The 21896-nt window shown below is 40.7% G+C and overlaps 7 protein-coding genes across 13 annotated transcripts; 4 read left to right on the top strand and 3 right to left on the bottom strand.

The window, feature by feature from the left end:
* Positions 1 to 28: 28 nt before the first annotated feature.
* On the top strand, positions 29 to 2281 carry LOC143908117 (protein C3orf33). The gene is made up of 7 exons (XM_077425454.1): positions 29 to 474; positions 780 to 898; positions 997 to 1204; positions 1292 to 1351; positions 1445 to 1646; positions 1709 to 1818; positions 1899 to 2281. Exons 3-7 carry the CDS (start codon positions 1130 to 1132, stop codon positions 2154 to 2156), a joined length of 705 nt encoding a protein of 234 aa, XP_077281580.1. The 5' UTR covers positions 29 to 474; positions 780 to 898; positions 997 to 1129; the 3' UTR covers positions 2157 to 2281.
* Positions 2282 to 2478: 197 nt separating this feature from the next.
* On the bottom strand, positions 2479 to 8137 carry LOC143908104 (adipocyte plasma membrane-associated protein Hemomucin). The gene is made up of 4 exons (XM_077425419.1): positions 7454 to 8137; positions 7150 to 7355; positions 5568 to 5853; positions 2479 to 5187 (listed from the first exon to the last, which is right to left on the bottom strand). The coding sequence occupies exons 1-4, from the start codon at positions 7561 to 7563 to the stop codon at positions 3987 to 3989; spliced, it is 1803 nt and encodes a 600-aa protein (XP_077281545.1). The 5' UTR covers positions 7564 to 8137; the 3' UTR covers positions 2479 to 3986.
* A 145-nt stretch (positions 8138 to 8282) lies between these two features.
* On the top strand, positions 8283 to 9872 carry LOC143908121 (uncharacterized). 2 transcript variants are annotated; one of them, XM_077425461.1, is made up of 4 exons: positions 8283 to 8540; positions 8749 to 8812; positions 9321 to 9439; positions 9522 to 9872. In XM_077425461.1, exons 2-4 carry the CDS (start codon positions 8809 to 8811, stop codon positions 9744 to 9746), a joined length of 348 nt encoding a protein of 115 aa, XP_077281587.1. In that variant the 5' UTR covers positions 8283 to 8540; positions 8749 to 8808; the 3' UTR covers positions 9747 to 9872. The 2 variants fall into 2 exon arrangements, with proteins under 2 accessions (XP_077281587.1, XP_077281586.1); XM_077425460.1 differs by having other exon boundaries at positions 8286 to 8559.
* An 8-nt stretch (positions 9873 to 9880) lies between these two features.
* Ttc30 (tetratricopeptide repeat domain 30) lies at positions 9881 to 15069 on the top strand. Of its 2 annotated transcripts, XM_077425416.1 has the most exons (9): positions 9881 to 10218; positions 10508 to 10573; positions 10644 to 10982; positions 11042 to 11177; positions 11268 to 11432; positions 11507 to 11775; positions 13668 to 14075; positions 14164 to 14548; positions 14780 to 15069. In XM_077425416.1, exons 1-9 carry the CDS (start codon positions 10153 to 10155, stop codon positions 14920 to 14922), a joined length of 1977 nt encoding a protein of 658 aa, XP_077281542.1. In that variant the 5' UTR covers positions 9881 to 10152; the 3' UTR covers positions 14923 to 15069. The 2 variants fall into 2 exon arrangements, with proteins under 2 accessions (XP_077281542.1, XP_077281543.1); XM_077425417.1 differs by lacking the exon at positions 9881 to 10218 and having other exon boundaries at positions 10509 to 10573; positions 10649 to 10982.
* Positions 11781 to 12951, bottom strand: LOC143908115 (zinc finger CCHC domain-containing protein 17). Its single transcript, XM_077425453.1, has 2 exons — positions 12726 to 12951; positions 11781 to 12632 (listed from the first exon to the last, which is right to left on the bottom strand). The coding sequence occupies exons 1-2, from the start codon at positions 12840 to 12842 to the stop codon at positions 11961 to 11963; spliced, it is 789 nt and encodes a 262-aa protein (XP_077281579.1). The 5' UTR covers positions 12843 to 12951; the 3' UTR covers positions 11781 to 11960.
* A 554-nt stretch (positions 15070 to 15623) lies between the features above and the next one.
* Positions 15624 to 19508, top strand: LOC143908118 (AN1-type zinc finger protein 2A). 2 transcript variants are annotated; one of them, XM_077425455.1, is made up of 2 exons: positions 15624 to 15909; positions 16341 to 19508. In XM_077425455.1, exon 2 carries the CDS (start codon positions 16370 to 16372, stop codon positions 17006 to 17008), a length of 639 nt encoding a protein of 212 aa, XP_077281581.1. In that variant the 5' UTR covers positions 15624 to 15909; positions 16341 to 16369; the 3' UTR covers positions 17009 to 19508. The 2 variants fall into 2 exon arrangements, with proteins under 2 accessions (XP_077281581.1, XP_077281582.1); XM_077425456.1 differs by lacking the exon at positions 15624 to 15909 and adding an exon at positions 15957 to 16110.
* On the bottom strand, positions 19153 to 21884 carry LOC143908114 (RNA transcription, translation and transport factor protein-like). Of its 4 annotated transcripts, none has more exons than XM_077425450.1 (5): positions 21533 to 21884; positions 21286 to 21423; positions 20752 to 20973; positions 20464 to 20562; positions 19153 to 20366 (listed from the first exon to the last, which is right to left on the bottom strand). In XM_077425450.1, the coding sequence occupies exons 2-5, from the start codon at positions 21344 to 21346 to the stop codon at positions 19999 to 20001; spliced, it is 750 nt and encodes a 249-aa protein (XP_077281576.1). In that variant the 5' UTR covers positions 21347 to 21423; positions 21533 to 21884; the 3' UTR covers positions 19153 to 19998. The 4 variants fall into 4 exon arrangements, with proteins under 4 accessions (XP_077281576.1, XP_077281578.1, XP_077281577.1 ...); XM_077425452.1 differs by having other exon boundaries at positions 21286 to 21417; XM_077425451.1 differs by having other exon boundaries at positions 21286 to 21395.
* Between the last annotated feature and the right edge of the window lie 12 nt (positions 21885 to 21896).

Here is a 21896-nt window from a genome sequence, read left to right as displayed (position 1 = left end):
CGCGAGGCGCGCGCGAGCGTCAAGTCACGTCTTTTTTTACAGTCGTTTATTTCCGTGGCGCGTTTTCCCCGATCCCGAGAGGTGCCCTTCCACCGGGCGTTCGAGTTAATTGCGAGAGAGCCGCGCGCGCGCCCGGGGCTGATAACGGTTATCGAAGCGCCGTGCCTCCGTCGCGTCGGAGTTCTTTTTCAGGGAAGACAAGAGGAAAGACGCGCGGCGTCTTTCTCCTTTCGAACGGCTCTCTCTTTCGCGTCGCGAGCTTTATCTCGACCGATAACATTCGGGGAGGCGTCTCCTTTAATTCGGCCCTCGAGCGTAGAAATCGCTGAAGGATCACCTGCTCCGTGCGCCGACGTTTGCGGAGATGCGCTCGCGTGAAGTTTCAACGTGGAGCATCCCGAGGTTCTCCGCGAGGTGATTGAAGAGGAAACTGTGCGTCCTTCTGTGAAGGCGCCGTTAATTTTTTTTACAAAGGTGCCGTTAGTATATAATTATAGAATATAAGAGAATTATAATTCTAAGGATAAAGAAACTTAAGTTTGAATCAAATCTCTTAATTGTTTGTATTCGTTTGTATTGAGAAGAAAATTTCATGAGTTTACAATTACGTAATCCCTTCGTCCGTTTCTCCAAGGACTGCTTTTGGTAATTGCATTTTACTGTTGTCTCTCCTCTCCTTTCTCTCTCTCTCTCTCTCTCTCTCTCTCTCTCTCTCTCTCTCTCTCTCTCTCTCTCTCTTTCTCTAATGTCCCCACTGACCCCACTGTATTTCGTTTCAGGCGCAGACGGCAGGCGCAGCTGAGAAGCGTGGACTGTGGACCGCATGCGAGTCGACCGGGAGATTTAACACGTGCTCGTTAATTATTGGATATTAAATCGCCCGCCGCGCGCGGAGAAGGTAACTGCCTGACCGTTCCGAGAAGATATATCGAAGAAAGTGTAAACATTAACACGTTAAATTATTACGAGTGTGACGTTATGTTTCTATGTCCGTAGGTGATCGAATACCGACTTGAGCTGTGATAAGATAAACGAACCGTCGGGTCGCGACGGTGATTAGCCGAACGAAATTAGCGACGCGAACGACAGCCTCGCTCAGGAGTCTCAGGACTCAGGACCAGGGTGGAGCATGGCGCGCGAGGACGACCCGTCCATCCTCGGACGATTGCAGATCCTTATGCAGGACGAGACGGGACCGGGAAAGGTGAGCGACGCTTTCCTAACCTTCCTAGCCGCGCTGCATGGTCACGCGCTTGTATCTTATACCTGCTGTTTCTCCTTCTCTTTTCAGCTGATCACCTACGGTCTCGCCAGCGCCGGCCTACTCGCAGCCCTGTACAAAATTAGGCCCGTGAGTACAAATTTCGTACTTTACGTTACGTCTACCTGCCACTGTCTCCTCCTCACGTTGATTCGATCCTCTCGTTCTCTCGTTGTTTTCCAGTTCGCGAGGTTCACGAAGCCGTCCGACGTCCCGTTGCATTTCCTGCAATCGCGGGTTCCACTCCAGGGCACGGTGCGACGCGTGGAACCGAGCTCCAGCAAGGTTCTACTGATGGTCGATCACCGGCCCTTGCTGCCCTTTCCCCGTTTCAACAAGGCTTACTTGCCCGTCAAGATCGGTGGCGTTGAAATTACTGGCAACGGTAGGTATCGAGCCGAACATGGAACCCACAGTTGTTGCTCAAAATGCCGATTGATCTTGTAGGTGTAAGCTGGTTGCAAACCGTGCTCAATGGAAAGCTCGTAACGTTTTTGCCTATTGTCAGAGAGAAGGAGTATTTGGAGTGCGTGGTCGCAATGTCAGAGAAAGATCGAGTGAGAGAAATAGAGATTATGTTCGTTGTTGTTATTAAGTACTTTATATATCGTGCTCACAACGTTATTTTTACAAACAGGTCTCGTTAGAGATTGGCGAGGAATTAGTCAAATTAGGCCTAGCTACGGTACACGAACCTTGGACGAAGCTGAAGGATAAGCAAGTTCTGGCGTACAAAAATTCTTTAGCGAACGCGCAAAAGTGGGCAGTACGAAGGAGAAACGGATATTGGCATTTTGTCAAGCAGCCGACCGTTCTGTGGAAGACACAAATGTTCATGATTGACAAAATGAAGTCGTTGTTGCCTGCAATCGTAGTGAGACGGCTTGATCTGTAAGTGCTCGGCTTGTCTTAGCGATAAGCTTCTAGAGTAATATATATTTTTGATAGTTTATACAAGAGAGAGAATGTATATATTGTGTGTACTTAAGGATTTTTTAATAAAAAGTATTTTCGCAATTTCGTGTGCGTCTCACGAGGACCAGTTGTGTGCACGTTTAGTTAAAAAAACAAGTTTATCAATTCCAGAGATATAAGATTAATGTTGAACCTTTTGTTTCGGACGCTTCAAATATATTTCAACTTATTTGATATAAGATTAATAATCGAAGTACGTGAGCGTTTTTGTAAAGTATCAAATCAAATATTTGGACGGGTGATAACTATCGAAAAAGTCAATTTTATTTGTGTAGTTGCCAAACTGTACAATTCTTATAATTATCTTACATCTCACACCTGACGCCATATAACAAGGTTATTTTTAATCGTCGAGCAACTTAACAAAAACATTTATGTCAATTCTTTAATTACCTACAGTACTTATATTCTTATTTTGGGACTTGTTCACTCTCACTTGTTGAAACTTGGGTTGATTATATTTTGATATCCGCAATAGTTACAATTATTGTGGATATTGTCCGTATTAAAGAAAAACGTAATATAAAAATAGACTTATGAAAAATTATCTACTGTACGAACAATGCAAAATAACCAACTCATTTTAATTACGACTATCCCTTAGTTTCTTTTAAAAAGACGTTTGTGTCAGCTTTCAAATTATCTTAGCATTTGACGTATGCTTTATATACTTAAAACCGGAAGCCAGTATAAAGATAGAGCGATATTATTTAAAGGATGCAAAAAAAAAGGAGTAAAAATTCTTATCGTTTGGATTTCGATACAAGTAAGATATAAAGTATAAAAATTAGTACATATACTATATAAATGAAAAACGTATAATAAAATTTGCAAAAACGATCTTTTAACTTTTTATATACATTACAGTTGCCAACATACAACTTTCTCTAAACTTTCGTTCTTATTTTTAGTCATTCGTAATAAAGCTGATAGATTTCTCTAATGTGCATTTCACAATCTTGTTCCACTCTCTGGAATATACAAGGTTGTCCATCATGGATAGTATTAACTGGGAACGTAACCTTATATTTAAAAAAGTAAAATCGAAATATGAAAATTTTTAAAATACAAATTTTCGAAAATAAAATCGAGCTTAAAGATTAGACCATTAATAAGCTTTCATCTAATCTTCTCTTAATTTTAAGCCTTTATAACGATCTCGCAACACTATTAAAAAAAGAATCTGTTTTTTTAAATCAGAATCTGAGTAAAAATCTTCGATTCACAGAAACATAAAAGTTATTTTGATATCTTACACGCGTAACCTCCATGACCAATTTCAATTCCTATTTTCTAATATTTGATGAAAAATTTATTATTCTACTATGTAGAATAGCAAAATTTTTAAATCATGTTTTGAACCACTGTTGAGATACGTTGAATGATTGCAATGAGGTTGCAATGTGTAGTTAAAAGTCATGCTAATTAAACATGATGAAAAGTATTTTTAATTCTCGCAACAGTGAAACTTTGTATGAAAAAGTTTTTTCTACTCATCTTCAACTTATTTTTTTTCATGGACTTTTACCTTTTGCAATCATAGCACCTGTAATGGATCACATAACTTATATATACATGACTTGGATATAACAACGTGAACGATATGAATGCGTATAAAGCAAATTGATGAGATATCGATAATCTATGTATCCTCAACCTGTTTTTTAATGGAATGTGAAAAATGGAGTGTACCGTTCAACAAGTGTTGGTGGTATCACAAATATATCCTCATGGTTCATTTACTTTCTCATTAAAGATCGTCTCTCGGACGGTTTGTTTCGACCCGTTTAACTTTCTCGGGTTGTGATTTCTGCGCTGTTTGTTTCACAGAAGCACCCTGGTCCACCTTCACATTCTTTTCGGATTGTGCCTTTGCAGCATCGTCCTTTTTGCTATTCTCTTCCGATTTCGCGTTCGGAGAATTTGATTTCGTTTTAGGTTTCGCGTCACCAACCGTTTGTGCATTGTCCTTTTTGGCTTCGGCATTTGTAGACGATTTAATTTCCGGTTTCACATTGCCACCGCCTGTAGCTGTAGGTTTGTCCGCTTTAGGAGTTGGGGCTGGTTTTGGTGCAGCGGTTGGCTTAGGTGCCGTAGGAGCAACGGTTGGTTTAGATGTCGTAGGAGCAGCGGTTGGCTTAGGTGTCGTGGGAGCAGCGGTTGGCTTAGGCGTTGTTGTAGGAGTGGTAGTTGATTTTGACGTTGTCTGGGAAGCCCTGGCCGACTCGGTCGGTTTTGCCGTCGTAGAATCCGTACTGCGTTTCACTCTTTCCGTTTTCACACCTGAAGGACCGGCATTCAGCGATTGCTTCGCACTATCGGCTAGGTCAGGAAAAGCCTGTTTCAACGGGATTCTCGAGAGATAGTTTACCCACGGAGAGCCAAACCATAAAAAGTCGTTGTGTATGTGAGCCGAACTTATACCGTAGACTTTGCCGTTATCTGAAGAAAGAGCTTCGACAATGTTACCAGACGCGTCTACTCTTAACACCAGACTTTTGTCCGAATTGATTAAAAACTGAGCGGTTTGGTACGATCCTATCGCGTGCACAAGTCTCTCTGTGCAGGTATTAGGATAAATGTCATTTAGCAGTTTAAACGGCAGTTCCATCGTTACTAACAACCGCACCAACATTTTTCTCAAGTACGGGTGTGGCGTGAGAGACTGGGTAAGTTGAGGATGTTCAGAATCAATAGCGATGACCAAAGTGATGAGAAAACCACCTTGACCATCGCTGTGAATGTTGTCCGGCATACCCGGTAAACCGTCAATGAAAACCTCCCGTTGTCCTGCCTTTGGTCCTTTCAAGTTATATTTCATGATACGATTTCTGTGCGTTTCTGCCACAATTACGAAACTTTCGTCCTTGCTCAACATGAGTCCATTCGCGAATGCAAGATCTCGCATCAATACCTCGTTTTTCTTTTTAGCTGCATTATAACGTATAAGCCTGTAAAATTAATAAAATTAATATATATATATATATATTTTTTTAATACATATAGATTCTATATACATATGTTAACCTTCCGGCGGCCGCGCCCTTTTCATAACGGGAGCGGAATGAGACTGGAAATTTGAAAGGATAAGGGATATATTATCGTAAAATAAACATTATGCGGTGAAAGTTTACAATATTTGAAAGGTTATTAGACACTAAAGGAATAGCTCGGGGAGCCGGCACTCAAACTGGAAGTTTCCATGCATTCCCTCCATAATCGTCGCGCGTATACAAAGTACACAGGCGCTTCCGTCGGAAGATTAAATACATGCATATATGCACATAGCACAAAACTGTTTTTAAAACACGCATTCATATATTTTTTTTACCTTCCCGATGGATTCGACAACGCTGACAGCACCAAATCATGAAGACGGAAATCTGTATTGCTATCGGTCCAATAAAAATCCCCATTTTCCGCGATATCTATGCTATTAGGTAATCGTGGAACTTTCCCCTCAATCGGTTTAGAAATGTTCACTATATTTTTGTATTCTCCGGTTGCAACATTCACTTTGAAAATTCCGTGATAGGTGTCAACCACAAATAAATTGCCTTTCCTGTCAAATCTCAATCCCAGTGGTCTGCCACATTTGTGCTCTTGCCAAATGCCATCTATAAATTTGATAAGAAAATGCAAATTTTATTACTGTGGTATAATTAATTGTATTAATTACACCAAAATTATTTATATTTGTTAATTCTACATATTATAATTATACGTATAGATGCACAAAAAAATTTATGCAGATATATAATACCAACACCTATATTAATTTCATCAAACATTTTAACAGTATCACAATGCTACTATTACACCAGTAATTGTATCAAATGTCTAACTGAACTTCCGAATAGACATAAAGTCTATGCTTTTTCCCATCGTGCTACACATACATGTACACTTTTTGAAGTTTTGAAATAAGAGAGAGAGAGAGAGAGAGAATATAAAAGATTAAAAAAATAAAATAAAAGATAATATAAGATAAAAGATTTTGAAGTTTGATGCAATGTTTAATCTTTCCACGTATATACGTGTTAAACTAATCCCTAATTGTAAGTATAATCAAGTGTCCGCATTTGTATAATCGAGCACACACAGGCAGTGACAAACCTGCTGATAACGTTCATTTAAGATTCCAAAATGACACGGCATGCGTAGACATTTCCACAATGCATATATTTCTTGAAATGTAATTTTCAATTTCTTCCTACCTTTAAAATTTGTATTACTTTGTTGAATAATAATTATGTCAAGTTATAAAATAAAATTTGTCATATTTTTCTGCATACAATCTGAATTTTAAAAAACAATTCTTGGGTCATTAATTTTACATCAGGTTTATAATAATTTTATTACCTCATTATTATACTCGTACACTTGCAAATTAAGTTATTTTTTAAGATAAGAAGACAAGAAGATAAAAAATTTGCAAATCTGAACGCTATTATATCTGATATTCCGATTTATCCTCCTTTCGCATATTTATATAGAGTGTAAAGATCACAAAGAGGCAAAGTCCAAACAAATAATTTATTAATATTTATATGAATAAGTATATATAAATTTGTCTCCAAGGAAACTTATATCTCTAAAATTTATCTCCGAGGCTGGCCGTAACTCAAGTGATTTATCAACTTGAAAAAAAAATGACGTTAACCTTCACCAATATTTATAGAATCGTGTATCAACTCCGATAGCTCTGTAATATCTGATCGTTTCTCCATAGATTGAATTAGAAAATTCTATTATGGACGAAGTGTCACTTCGTTCTATTTCCCCTTCCACATGCTACATTTTTTAAAATTCACAATACCCGTTTTCGCATCGTTGGGATCCATGCTGATGAATCTCGCGCAACTTTTTCCGGTCGAGAAAGAATCGAGTTACCATTTGTCGTCACTACTCACCGCATTTCTCGCCGAACTTGACGATCGGCACCGTGCGATCCTCCTCGATCCTCAGGACGTAGCCGCCGTGGACGCCGGTGTAGAGCTGCCCGTTATGCGAGTCGAAGCTCTCCGGGGAATTGATCTCGCCCTCGAACAGCCTCTCGACGTCGTTCAGCCGATTCTTCGGGCCCACTTCAGGGTCAAGCTCGCGCGGCGGTGTCACGCTGCAAGGTCGAAGGTCAAGGGTCAATCAGAGTCAATAATCGATCGCGTATTTCTTTTTTTTCTCTCCTCTTTCTTTCTCTTCGCGATCAGTGATTACCTGTACTCGTGGAACTCCGAGTCCGGCGGTAGACCGGGCATGTACGTGATCACGGCCAGGAACAGGCCGATGTAGATGACGGCGGTGCCGATCGACTTTAGATAGCTCATCTCGCTGGCGCGCGAGGTAACGACTCCTCGAAGCCTCGGATATTTCTACCTCTCAGGACACGGTGTCTCTCGCTTCTCTCACTCTCTATCGTCGATCCGTTATCCGTTCACGCGAAGATGCGCGCCACGTCTCCGTGTATGGGTCGGCAGAGTCGCTCACGGTCGCTAGTCGCTACGCTGGAATCGCCGTCGGCGCCGTCGGCGGTCGGTTCCGGACAAAGCGACGTTGTCAGCGTTTGTCGCGGCGCTCGGTGCCGGGGACGACTCTACGATCGCGGTTTAACTGTTCTTCGTTCTTCTCTTCTCGATACGCGAATAACGGCACCCCGTGCCGATCGAATGGCGTGGGGGTCTAGAGTCTAGGGGCTACCCCGCTTCCTCCCGTGCGCGACGAGCTTTCCGCTTGCTTCTCGAGTCGAGTCGTCGCGGAAGTCAGACGGCGATCGCCACGCAGACGGAAAATCCGTCATCGGCCCCGGGATCGTCGAAATTCATCTCGATCTCCGTGTCACGGTGACGCGCGCGTTATTGACACTCGACACTCGACGCGCGCGATAACGCCCGCTCGGACGGATCGGCCAATCGCGCGCGCAGCTTTTTATTCGGTCCACGATTAGTCGATTTCCGGGGATTACAGGGGATTATGCAAATTGGCGAGAATAGGCCCAAGGGTGAGCGTCATTATTATTATTATTATTTAAGATCGTCTTCGAAGGTTTGATTGATAAAGACCTCGCGGCTCCGAAGGGAGAGTCGCCGACTCCAGACTCGTCACGTGACCGTTGATGGACTCTGATTGGCTGGAGGGCTGGAGTCACTGCGGAGTGTGCCTGTCACGGAGAATAAAAATATCCCTTTGATGGCGGAACGAGTGTCAACCGTCAACCGTGTCTTTCAAAACGACGCCGTTTCGTTTCGTTCAGACAAATGACCGAGCTAATCCTCGAGGCTTGCTGTCACGCTCGTCCGGAAACTGTGTGCGTATACGCGAGCCTGGTAAGAGTCGAGCCGCGTCTCGAATTCGTGGCGTATTTTTCTCTGACGACTTTTCCTTCGAATCGGAAACAAAAAGCGTCGTTGTTTTCTTTTCTCTGTATTTTCTTCTGCCCCTCGAAGTTTTATCACACATTCGGGCACGCTTGATCACTTATTTATAAAGCGCCTCACCGTTTGTTTTCCAAACAGGCATGAGGAACTCGGGGATGCGACGTCAGATGTGAGGAGCCAACTGCATGTAATCTGGAAATGGGTAGGTGCTCCGTGTCCCACCTCGCTGTTGAAAACTCCCAACCTGGATTTTTTCGAGTGGAAACGAAATTGCTCTAAATTAGGAGAGAGAGTCCGCGATCTCTCTGTGGTCTCCAGGCTGGATCTAGCCCCTCTATGAAGTTTTATCTGGCCTGCTAAGATATGTTGACAATATGTATATCGTGTATAGAAGGCCATAAAATATTTGTAATGATCAGGAAGCTGGATATAAGTTTTGAAAAAAAAAAAAAAAAACAAAGTTCTTCTATATTATAAAAATCTAATACAGCAACAACCAAACCACAGAACCAAAGGCATAACAATATAATAATTTTAAAAGAAAGATATTTCGTTTTTATATGGATTTTCAAGAATAAAACATATTTGGTCATTATAAGCCCTCAGTCCGTTACAAAGATTTTGACAAAAAAAAAAACAATCGAGAATCCTTACTTTAAATTGGAAATACCTCAGTCAGTTATCCATAATGTCGTTTGTTCTGAATTCAGATGATCTTGAACAGCAGTGCGAAGACGCAGTGTTTGAGGTATGTGACGCTCGGGAGAGATATCCACTGCAATGTGCGAAGGAACTTGAGAGGTCCATCGAGCTTACCAACGAGATACGTGTAAGTGTTCCTTTACGGGACTGCCAGTTATCGTTTCGTCGCCTGCTTACCTGTATTTATCACCGGTGCGATTCATTTGCAGATGACTCGAGTTCTCGTGAAGCCAGCAAAGATTCTAGATGTGCCATCTGTCACGAATGAACACTCGGCCGTGTTTGAGAAGAATTTCTCGGAGACAGCTGAGCTACTGAAGACGCAGGAACATAAATTGCAAGTGATGATTGATAAAATTGATAATTTAACAGCTGTTCTGGATCAGATTAAGAGGGACAGGTTGTGCGAAGTAAATAAATTATTGTGGCACTAGATGCGCTTTTTCCTCAATGTAATATCTATCCATCTCTTATGTATTGTATATATTGTGTATCAAATGTGTAAATATATATGAATAGATAAATACTTTTTCAAATCACAATTTGCATTGTAAATATTTTTTAAAAAACTCACTGACACGTATTAAATAAACAGAATTTGCATTCGATAAAATATCGACATTATTGATAACAATGTGAATATAAACGAATTGTGTTTCAAACTTGTATTATTCCCTAGTGTTGTTTCCCTGGCAACGTATCTAGTCTCGCGTCAAAACAATACGCAGGAATGCATGTTTTACAATCACATGTACATACACACTGCACACTGCACTGTAAAGCAAGAAATAATACCAATTGACTGTTAAAGTAGTGCGTTGTTATGTATTGTAATTCGCTATGTCTACGTTCATAGAAAATGTGCATATAAAGGATGGAGAATATAGTAAAATAATATATATCATGGTACATTGAATTGTGTGCATGACTACGCATGCATATATTATGTATATTTGACAATTTCAATAAAATAAACCCAACTCCAAGTTAATCGAAGAGTTGATTAAATATGAGGAAGGATTATTTCCAAATACGCTGTACATATATTATGTACATTTGACACTTTTAATAAAATAAACCCGACTCCAATTTAATTGAAAAGTTGATTAAATAGAAGGGAGGATGTTGCGTAGATTTTTTTTTAATCTTTGAAAACGAATAAATATGCAATTAAATACAATATTGTGTATTCCAGATAAAAGAACAGCGATATACCGAAACTATTAAAGTCTTGTTAAATCTCTTAGACTCTCATCCCAATGTACGTATGCCGCAATATGATATTCCGATTTGCGTAAACGTTGTCAATGCCGAGTAAAATGTTCTTTCAGTCCAGACCTTGTTTGTCCCTTCTGGCCCATTGTTATTTCTACACGCAAGATTTCCTGGCCGCGGCTCAGTGTTACGAGAAGCTCGTCCAGCTATGCCCGGAGGAGAATCTGTATAAGCTTTACTACGCCCAATCCTTGCATCAGGCTTGCATGTATCCAGAAGCGTGGACGGTCTGTTCGAGCATCGTCGATCAAAGTAACATGGAATTCAAAGTAAAGAAGCTGCAAGCAGCTATAAAGTACGGGCAGGAAGACACGGTGGCTGCGAAAAATCTCGTCGATCAATGTCCCGCCGACGACGTCGATACGGAAATCAACCTGGGATGTCTCTTGTACAAGGTACGGATATCTACAAGCAGACTCGGTTGATAGATGTACACGTACGATTGCGTTTCTAGGAGGAACGGTACGAACAGGCTCTGAAGAAATTTGGGAACGCGTTACAAATTGCGGGATTCAGACCTCACTTGTCGTACAACGTTGCCCTTTGCTATTTCAAACTGAAAGAGTACGCAGCATCGCTGAAACACATCGGTATAATCCTCGTGTCTTTATTACCAATTCTATCGATGTGAATTATAATCTTTAATCGCTTACTCAGTTGAGCTTCTTATTAACTTTCAGCTACTATTATCGAACACGGTATAAGGGAGCATCCAGAGCTGAGCGTAGGGATGGCCACCGAGGGTATCGAAGTTCGGAGCGTCGGGAATACGTTGACGCTGCACGAGACAGCTCTGACAGAGGCGTTCAATCTGAAGGCCGCCATCGAGTACCAATTGCAAAATTGTATACTATCGCGTCGCTTCCGAATTCAAGAAAAAGTCCGCCTGTACTTGTTACATCGTTCCTCAATGTTACAGACGACGCGGCGAAGGAGGCGTTAACGGACATGCCGCCGCGTTCCGAGGAGGAGCTCGATGCCGTTACTCTGCACAATCAGGCGTTAATAAACATGGACACAAAACCGAGCGAGGGATTCGAGAAATTGCAGTTTCTGCTGCAGCAAAATCCGTTCCCGCCCGAGACCTTCGCCAACTTGTTACTCCTGTACTGTAAATATCAGTACTACGACCTCGCCGCCGATGTTCTGGCCGAAAATGTACATCTGACCTACAAATATTTGACGCCAGTAAGTTCAATTCTTATAATCGATCATTTATTCGTTAAAACATCAATTTGAGCATTTTAAACTATTGCAGTCGTATTTTGCATAGTTTATATACAAGTCACATGCAGCGTGTAGGGTAAAATATTGAAAATTATATTTATAAAAGAAAGTTTGGTTGACATCAACGCTGAATGCTTGATGCTAAATTAATCTGAACGCTTGGTTTTCGAGTGTTTGCATTTCTTCGTACGAGTTTCGTGATCTTCCGAGTGTTTTCGCTTGCGAGCCTTCACGTCGCCGGACGACGTGCTGTCCGAGGAGTCGCTCGAGTTGCCGCTGTCTTTCTTCCTGTGCTTCTTGCGCTCTTTAGAAAATTTCTTCTTCTTCTTGCTCCTCTCCTTGTCCTCCGTATCGCTGTCGTCGGTGGACCGTTTGCTCCTCTTCGACTTTCTCTTCTTCTTCTTCGACTTGCGCCTCTTCGCCACCTTCTTCGCGACCGCGACGTTCTCGCTGTCCGGTTCCGGTTCCGGAACACTCTCCTGCTCCTCGACTTCCGGGATCAGCTCGTACTTCTTGCCGTCGGGCGACACGAAGCAGTCCTTGGACAAGTGTCCCCTCGTCCCGCACTTGGTGCACGTGGTGTTCAGCACCGCCTCCAAGTGTATGGCCTTGCGTTGAGCCGTCCCTGGTGTCTTTCTCCGTTGCTCGTCCCTTTGCAGCTCCACGCCGTTGGGATCCAGATCCGTGCCGTTTCCCTGATTCACGTGTTTCATGGACAGCCCTACCTTGCCGTCCTCCCCCATGGAGATCACCTTACACCAGACCCGTTCGCCCTTTTGCAAGACTTCTGCAACATTGTCGACATGAGCCGTGCTTACCTGACGGAGAATTGCATAGAAATCAATGGATTACATTGCGGCAGGGATACATACATCGGTGTACTTGTTTAACGAGATTATGACAATACACACCTGTGTCCGGTGTATCAAGCCTTGCTGCGAGGTACCTGGTATCCTAACGAAGGCTCCGTAATTTTGTACGGACGCGACCTCGCCTAAAAATATCCGATTCAGTTCGCATTTCGTCATCCTGCTTCAATTTCTCATCGAAGCGACTCCGTCATCCGTGCGCGACTGACGACCGACGACCCGTTTCGACAAGTGTAAGATCGATGGAAAGAAAAATTGCGCTACACAGGTTAGGTTTCTATCAACAAATGCAGGGCCGTAACGTAATCAACATATGTCCGCAGCATCTGTCACTGGTGCCAATGGACATTGTTTATTATCTCATTAACGAAATAATTGAAGTTTAGATCGAAGTGTCTATAATTTACGTTAGTATTCATAGAAAGATGCAACAAAAAGATACGATGTAGAAAACGTATTGATAAGTGATATTTTACAAAAATAAAAAATATTCTGGAACATTTTTTAACAATAAAGCAATTCCGATGGGATTATAATTTTTTCTGTGTAACATATTGGATTTAATATATATTCATAGAAAACTATTATATAATAAAAGTGTGATATAGAACAAATGTTAATATATGATGTTTTGCAAAAATAAAGATTATTTTGGAAAAAATTTTAAGCAAGTATAGCGCCGATTATCTCAAGGGATTATATATTTTTAATATGTAACATTCTATACTTAATATTTGTAGAAAAATATACAAGTATAGAACAAATATTAATACACGATACGCTGCAAAAATAAAGATCCCTTTGGAAAGATTTTTAGCAAGTTATAGCTTCGATGAAGTGATTATGATTTTACATAATATTCTCTATTTATATAATATGTTTGTAGAAAAAAAAATATACAATACAATAAAAGTACGGTATGGAACGATACAAATGTTTTTATTAGTAGTATTAGAATGATTTAAGTTCACATTATTTTTCCAGTATTTGTACGACTTCTTGGACGCGCTAATAACGCAACAAACATCGCCGGAGGAAGCGTATCGTAAGTTCGACGATCTCGCTAATAAGCATACGGAGGCGCTTCGTAAGGCGACCAAGCAGGTCCAGGAGGCGAGGCTGAATCACGACGACAATGCCGTGAAGAAGGCCGTGAACGATTACGAGGAGGCCCTCGACCGATACGTTCCCGTATTAATGGCCGAGGCGAAGATATACTGGGACCTGGAGAACTACACTCAGGTGGAGAAGATCTTCAAGAAGAGCGTCGAGTTCTGCAACGAGCACGACGTGTGGAAGCTGAACGTGGCGCACACGCTTTTCATGCAGGAGAACAAGTTCAAGGATGCGACGCGTTTCTACGAGCCGATCGTCAAGAAGAAATACGAAAACGTTAGTACGAAACACAATAAGCTCGTTTTCCTTGTTCTTTTTGCCCTCGTGTCCTCGTCGCGATCTGACTCGCCGCTTCTGTTCGCAGATCCTGGACGTGAGCGCCATAGTCCTCGCGAACCTCTGCGTCAGCTACATCATGACCTCGCAGAACGCGGAGGCCGAGGAGCTGATGAAGAAGATCGAGAAGGAGGAGGAGGCGGTGTCGTTTGAGGATCAGGACAAGAAGCTCTTTCACTTGTGCATCGTGAATCTGGTGATCGGGACGCTGTACTGCTCCAAGGGCAACTACGAGTTCGGCATATCGCGGGTGATGAAGAGCCTGGAGCCGTACAACAAGAAGCTCGGCACCGACACCTGGTTCTACGCGAAGAGGTGCTTTCTGTCGCTCCTGGAGCAATTGGCGAAGCAGTTAGTAGTCCTGAAGGATTCCACGTTGCAGGAATGCATTCAATTTTTGGAGCACTGCGAAGGTGCCTCGACTCTCTAACTTACTCCAGCGATTTTTGAAGCGATATCTGCAATATTTTATTAACATAGATAGGAATTGTCGACTTTTTGTTGCTCGAGGTCCATGTCGAGGGACATGTCGAGGGGGGGACGACGGATTATATTAATTTAGTAGATGAATTAAATCGTCGATAAATTTACTAGCAAATTTTTAACGATAGACTTATACTCGTGTGTGTTTCTTCTTATTCCAGTTTACGGCAAAGACATAATGACGGTGATAGACCAGCCGTTTGACGTACAAGACATGCTGAATGTTTCACCTCAGGGCAAGCGGACGGTCGTTTACGAGGCGCGATACCTCAAAGCATTATTCTTAAAGTTGCAAATGTCTTAGATGCGTAAAAAAAAATACTTATATATATTTTGTCTATATTTTATCTTGTGATTACCTTAATTAGCATAATGTGTCGAATTTGTATTCCGAACTTGAATCACCTTTCAATCATTCTTTGCTTGATGAATACGAGAATTTATTTATGATCGTCGAGAGTCATTTTTAACAATATCTCATCGACACCGCATACAATTTTATCTTCGTGATAACATTAATTTATAAATTATATTACAATTTTAATCCATAATATAATCGTATAATACATAAGATTAGAATATATATATATATATATATATATATATATATATATATACTACATAATGATATAATTTATTATAAATTTATTATAATTTATTCTCTTTTCTTAGCGTTCGTTACCTCCTTCGAATCTAGCGGGTGATCTTAATTTACTCGTGCGTCCGCGCGAAACGCGACCATCGCGGCGTCGCGACGCGACGTCCCGTTTGACCACAGCGATCGACCACGGCCACTCACAGGTCCCCGATGCCTGGATTTTTCCCCTGAACCAACCAATCAAATATTTTTATTTTAAATCAATTGACGACGTGGTCAATTGAGGTCCCGCTTATGTACTGTGCATGCATACTGTAGGACGAGGGATGTAGGTCCGAAAGTCGTCGATCATCGTTGGTCTGGTTGGTCATCGGCTTCTATCTCGCCGCGCGAGAATATATAAAGAGGGGTACACGTGCCTGACCCCCCCATCAGTGCATGCGGCCATCGTGAGTGAGCTTCGGCTCGCGGTTTGTCGGTGTCAAATACTTACTGTCCTGCCGTCGGAAATTTTAGCGACTCACGGTCGTGAAATTCCGAGCGATTGCGATTAACCACGTACTGCGTGCTCAAGGAGTCACAAGTCACACACGTTACGTTACGTCGGCGGTGGAGAGGGAGGAGCGAAATACGCGCAGCACGCCCGCAATCTCGCGAGACCCCCTCGCGACTTTTCATTTTGGCTGAGTCAAGGTACGTCATTTGTAAAATTTATCGCGACAGTTGCACGATTTCCTCGCCTTTCTCGCTTTCCGCGTCAACGTTTTCACCCACGGTCATCGTGGTTTCACCTTGCGTACAACATACGTGCGCTTGAATTGGAGCTTTTTATGATTCGAGCCTGCGATACCTTTTTCGAGAAAGCGCTTTGTTTGATAGCAGAGAGAATAAACGGTGCGACTGATTGCGTCATGCGATTGTTTTAAATTATATAGGAAAATGTATCATATCACCTTTGCTTACTCAAGATTGATCTCTTTTACACATCGGACACTATTTCTTTATTTCATTTTCTGCCCCTGAAAATAAAATTACCAATCTCTAGCTGATTATGCATCTTTGTTTTCAAAGAGGATACAATTGTATCTTTATGTGTTTTATTCTGGGTTAAATTATTTTTGCAGATATTTAAGGAAGGTACAACATAATCGGAATGGAGTTTCCAAACTTGGGAGAACACTGCTCCGAGAGTGCGTGCAACCGCTTGGATTTTTTACCTTTGAGGTGCGACGCCTGCCAGGCAATCTTTTGCACGGATCATATAACTTATACAAGCCACAGCTGCCCCAGCGCGTACAAGAAGGATGTACAGGTGCCCGTGTGCCCGTTGTGCGACACTCCTATACCGATGAAGCGCGGCGATCTGCCCGACGTCGCCGTCGGATCGCATATAGACAATGACTGTAGAGAGAGCCGCAGGAAGGTATTCTCCAACAAGTGTTCTTCGAAGGGTTGCAAGGTCAAGGAGATGGTGCCGGTGAAGTGCGGCGAATGCGGTGCCAATTTCTGCCTGAAGCACAGACACCCGACCGATCACGCTTGCATCGGGGCGGAAGAGGCGTTGAGACTGCGCCGGCTGGAGGCGCTGAACAAGAGGGGCGCTCGCGCAACAATATCGCAGAATAGCGGCAACAGCAATTCGCATCCGTTCCGCAGTCTTCAAGGGACAATGACCGAGGATGAAGCGTTAGCCAGAGCTCTCCAAGCTTCCTTGGACGACGAGGAGAGAAGCCGACGTATGCCGCAACCAGTGCCTTCTGCCGGAAACCGAGACAGATGTAGGCTTTCGTAACTATCTACGCAATATTTTATATCGTTATAGAGAAAAAAAAGCTTCCTCCTTCTGTTTTCCGGAAATCTATCAACATAATAATATGTAAATTGTGCGATCCTTAAAGCTCTAGCGCCGAACTATGCGCAATTCGTGTTTCGAGACTCGCAGCGCGAATGGACGGATTCGTCGAGTTGCATACGTTATTTCCCGTTCGATTCGTGGAGCAGTTTTTTTTTAACGAAAATGCAAATTGTCACAAATCAGTCGACATATTGATTCGTATACAGAGTTACACAAATAACGAATCGCGAATCATGAATCATGAATCGCAAGCTGGCTCGAAGGGTGCGCATACTTGACGACACGCACAATGGAAGTTACTTAAGTATTATATTTGTTGCTCTATCAATTTTTTTATCCGTTATATATTGTTATAGATATAACTCAGCTGTTACACCTATAACCTGCTGTTGCGTTATAGAAATTGAACCGTATTTATAAAATTGCTCACGTAATTAAGCACATCACATTATCTTATGGGATTCCTAAGCAAAATTGTATATTAAAGCATTTATCTCAAAAAGACGTTATTCGTCGTTAGATAAGTTATGTTAAGTTGCAAGTACAAATTGTTCACGACTCGATATTTCCTTTATATATCATAAATGTGGATTATCTCACATATATTTCATTTAGATTATAAACTCTGGCTTACAACCAGCAAATACATTCTCTGCCGAAAATAAAACAATTCTGATAATATATTACATAATAAAGCTTCAGTATAGAGTGCCTTAGTAGATGAAACATAATCTACATTAGAATACGCACTTGCGTGAAATCTCTTCACTTTAATAATAAAAAGAAACATAGAAATTGTTTTAATTCAAGCTTATTAATATTTGTAATCGATTTGCTATAGAAACTGCTTTCAGACAGTGACTACATATATAGATTTTCGTACGATACAAAAATACATACCTGTGGATTTAATATTGTTTTCGGAATATTAAATCGTCTGTTATTAATTTATAATAATACCGTGTATACAAGAAATTATATTATAATTATTATTACGTATTTCTAATCAACGGGATTTTAACAAATAATATATGAAGTAAGTATTGGTCTTTAGTGCAATATCAAAAAAACTGTGATGGCAGGAAGAAATCGTGTATAATGTACGATATCTAGGCGTGTTCATATTACAACTTAAGCAAGGTCTCGAAATAAAAATCACGTTTGAACATATCACACTCTCGCATCACAGGCTTCTTATTGAAAATTCAGAGTATCACCAAAGTGAATAAACATATAGACTTTATACTCGAGATGCTGCATTGATATATTGACAAAAACTGATATTCATAAATTCTGTGATAATTGTCATATTTTTATAAATATATATAATTTTACAATACACAATACACCCAGTTCCCTTTAATTTACTTCGTTCTTTTGGAAGTGTAGAATAAGCATCTTTTTTTATAGCAAAATGGGTGAGAATTTTCAATATACATATATATGCGAGGCATGGATTTTTTTTAAATAATTATAATAACCAGAGATGACAAATATATCTATAATACGTACGAATGCATTGACAATTAATGAATATAGTCAATAGCAGATTTATGCTTTATGCTTGCCATTACTTATGTATGTTTAATGAATAATATGCTTTTAATATTGAAGACTCGAAAATAATATAATTCTTGATAATATGTAAATAGAGAAATACGCTTTTTACTGCTTTAAAAAGTTTTTGTTAATATCGTTATATTATACTCGCCTATGACGTGTCAGAGCTATTGGAAAGCGTTTACTATCTTTCTATAATTATTGGTATTTTAGGTAGAGAATCTCTCTCTCGGTATAAGTTATTTTGTAATTTTTCACTTGTACCTCCTTATAAAAGTATTTAAATTTAAATCTGCAAACATATTGCCTTTCAGTGTCTCTGAAACGTTTAAAATATGTGAGAGAAGGTGGTTTATTATATTCCTATACATTCCTATATATACACATATATCCACGTGCGTATCTTCTTATGCATATTACGGTAATTTATATATTTAATGGATTCTGATACTATATATATATAAATAAACTTGAATACATAATAAATGCAAGGAAATGACAAGCAGATATATGGACGTATATACGTTTACAAAAAGGTCATTTATTGATATTACGTATAATTCATAATTTGTTTTCTATTCAGATGTATAAAATTACGTTGTAACAATTATACGACCAATAACATATAACTTTTCCAACAAACTTTTTTAAATCCTACGAGATATGTATTGGATTCAAAAATAAATAATAAGGTGACCAAATAATTACAAAGAAATAAATTTATCTCGGCGAACAATAGCCTGTACACATTCGCACACACACACAATATATGCTATATATTAATTAAATTTATATTTTACGCTTTTAAAGAATACATTTTTCATAAATATAGTCCAATTATATTATAGAGTATTTGGACATTTATAATAATATGTAACTCGGAACAAAATAATTTTCCTAAGAATTTGACACGCTCACCAGGAATTATAAACAAGTCAGAATTCAATTTATATTTATTGCTCGATATTCATTATGTTCTAACGTGATGCGATTAAAATGTACTACTCTATGTCTCCAGTATTTACGTATAAATTAATAGGATAATTTTCATTTGCACATACAGAGTATTTTTTGTTACACTAGCAAATCTATGCTTATACATAATATGCCAATTTTGTACAAGAGAGACAGATGTTACACTGCGTTTCTTTGCAAAGTTTTACGACGTATTCACAGATTTGGCACAAAGTTAAAATATAATAACATTTAAATTATACAGAGATCTCGTTTTATAGTACAAACGTTTTTCATTTGAGATTGCTTTGAGACGTGTACGTGACATTAAATATCCTGCTAATTTGATATAGTCCATATTACTCGTTCGAGGTGTCAAATATCTTCTAGAATATAAAACGTCAACGAGCGATTTATTTGCCAACTTTTCCTAATTTGGTGTCAGTTTTCGGGTTAGCCGTTATATTTTGCACAGCGACTATCGTCTCATTGATTTTTGTTTGAAGATTCCTGAGATCTTGAACGTACAACAGGGAGAGACCTTTGGCGGCATTGTCCAACATCGCGTCGCCCATGTTAAAGCCAGGCCCAATAATCACTTTCGTTTGGGATTTACCCTTGGCGTTCAAGGCATTGTTAGGTTGTTTAATCGCGTCCGCGTTCAACTTGTTACACACGAGTTTGCTGCACGCTCGTAGCGTTACGAGATGATCAGAATGTTTCGGTACGTTCAGTAGCTTGGCTATCGAATTAACTCCGTTCTTGAAAGCGTCACCGTCAACTGAAAAAAGACAGAAATGCGAGATTTAGATTATATTCTCACACATGACGTATCTCCCTGCATCAAATATTGTTCGACGCACACAAGATATACCTACAATCTAAATTATCTAGAGGATTTGTGGACTTGATCCTAGGCACTTTTACCTCTTTCTTGTCTTTTGCCTTACTCCCTACGACTTGCTGATATTTCTGGCCTGAAAGAATAAATTAATATTTTTAAATTCTATCAGTATTATATATATATATATATATATATATATATATATACTGTTTATTAATTAGACAACTGAAACGATTGTTCAAACTTTACGAAAATTCACAATTTATCGCAAATATGCCTTTCGAAGTTTTAATTCCGTCGTTTTCAGATAAATCCTACTTACAGTCGTCTTCAAACTCTAGCAAAACAGCGTATCCTATGAACCATTCCAACCGATCGATCTCGTTCTTGGTTATCGGACACTCGATGTCATTGCAGTACTTTTCGAAAGCGTTCGGCCATTCCGAGGAGGCGATGTCTCTCAATTTCTTGCGATCGTCTATGGCGTAATGACGTATCTTCTGATCTTCCAGCCATACAATCACCTTTCTGAAGTGCTCGGTATCTGAAACGTTACAGTTCCTAAGAAGCTTCCTGTCCAAATGAGAAGTATATGACGCAATAATAAGAATTTTTGCAACCGACGAATCAATCAGACCGCCAGATCGCGTCGAGAACAGATTTTGAATGTGTGTTTGGTACAAAAATGTGTGCCGGAAATACGACGGAATCTATTAACGGAACGTAACGGCAGACTGACCATGGAAATTGAACAAAAAATCTGCCGTTTCGTAACCATTTAAATGATGCATTCAAATATCGTAAAATTGTTTTGACATCGCACATAGGTTACGACATGCGTCAAGGAGTCACTCACTGTTTCCGTTGACTTTATCCCATTCCAAGTAGCCGAGCGCCTTTAATCTTCTCTCGAACATATTAATTACCCGCGGTGAGAGATGGGCGAACGCGCTTCTCAAGGAATATCTGTATTTATTTAGAAGACGCGCTGCACCTCGAATATCAATAAAATTATGCTGCGCTGCATCTCGAATATCAATAAAATTATGCTCGAGCATAATTTTATTGATATTCGAGGTGCGGCGCGTATTCTAAATAATTACCGGGATATCTTCGCAGGGTGAAAAATCGTGGTGGAGCAACGTCAACCGTCAACTCGTTCCCCGGGGTCGAGACGCGCGAAACCTAACCTAAAACCTACTAACCGTTTTCGCGTGTGTGGCGTGCCACGCGTCAGTAGCTAGTAGCGCCGCGGTCCGAAGGGGGGCGGCGGCGAGCAGGCAGCTTCAAGCAGGTGGTACGCTCGTCTATCCGCGCCGCTCGCTTCAGCTTCACGTTCGCGGCGTTCACGCTCACGCTGCGCGCTGCCTGGCAAAAAGTGGCGAAACTGGCGAACCCGTCCAACGTCCACGGGGACGGGGGTATTGCGGAGGGAGCGAGCGAGCGAAGGCGAGGCGAGAGGCGAGC

The sequence above is a fragment of the Temnothorax americanus genome, unplaced genomic scaffold, assembly GCF_048541705.1.
Source record: "Temnothorax americanus isolate GAGA-0224 unplaced genomic scaffold, ASM4854170v1 Scaffold9, whole genome shotgun sequence".
Taxonomy (NCBI): Eukaryota; Metazoa; Arthropoda; class Insecta; order Hymenoptera; family Formicidae; genus Temnothorax; species Temnothorax americanus.
This window is presented reverse-complemented; position numbering and strand designations above follow the sequence as displayed.

Coding starts and splice junctions, on each gene's coding strand:
- LOC143908104 (XM_077425419.1), bottom strand. CDS start 7,563: ATGAGCTATCTAAAGTCGATCGGCACCGCCGTCATCTACATCGGCCTG. Junction 5,854..7,149: donor CAAGTTCGGCGAGAAATGCG/GTGAGTAGTGAC, acceptor TCAAATTTATAG/ATGGCATTTGGCAAGAGCAC. Junction 5,188..5,567: donor TTGTCGAATCCATCGGGAAG/GTAAAAAAAATA, acceptor TTAATTTTACAG/GCTTATACGTTATAATGCAG.
- LOC143908115 (XM_077425453.1), bottom strand. CDS start 12,842: ATGACGAAATGCGAACTGAATCGGATATTTTTAGGCGAGGTCGCGTCC. Junction 12,633..12,725: donor GCTTGATACACCGGACACAG/GTGTGTATTGTC, acceptor ATTCTCCGTCAG/GTAAGCACGGCTCATGTCGA.
- LOC143908118 (XM_077425455.1), top strand. CDS start 16,370: ATGGAGTTTCCAAACTTGGGAGAACACTGCTCCGAGAGTGCGTGCAAC.
- LOC143908117 (XM_077425454.1), top strand. CDS start 1,130: ATGGCGCGCGAGGACGACCCGTCCATCCTCGGACGATTGCAGATCCTT. Junction 1,352..1,444: donor CCCTGTACAAAATTAGGCCC/GTGAGTACAAAT, acceptor GTTGTTTTCCAG/TTCGCGAGGTTCACGAAGCC. Junction 1,819..1,898: donor CAATGTCAGAGAAAGATCGA/GTGAGAGAAATA, acceptor TTTTACAAACAG/GTCTCGTTAGAGATTGGCGA.
- LOC143908121 (XM_077425461.1), top strand. Junction 9,440..9,521: donor AGCTTACCAACGAGATACGT/GTAAGTGTTCCT, acceptor ATTCATTTGCAG/ATGACTCGAGTTCTCGTGAA.
- Ttc30 (XM_077425416.1), top strand. CDS start 10,153: ATGTCTACGTTCATAGAAAATGTGCATATAAAGGATGGAGAATATAGT. Junction 11,178..11,267: donor AGCATCGCTGAAACACATCG/GTATAATCCTCG, acceptor ATTAACTTTCAG/CTACTATTATCGAACACGGT. Junction 11,776..13,667: donor CCTACAAATATTTGACGCCA/GTAAGTTCAATT, acceptor TTATTTTTCCAG/TATTTGTACGACTTCTTGGA.
- LOC143908114 (XM_077425449.1), bottom strand. CDS start 21,487: ATGCTCGAGCATAATTTTATTGATATTCGAGATGCAGCGCAGCATAAT. Junction 20,563..20,751: donor GCTAGAGTTTGAAGACGACT/GTAAGTAGGATT, acceptor TTATTCTTTCAG/GCCAGAAATATCAGCAAGTC. Junction 20,367..20,463: donor TCCTCTAGATAATTTAGATT/GTAGGTATATCT, acceptor GTCTTTTTTCAG/TTGACGGTGACGCTTTCAAG.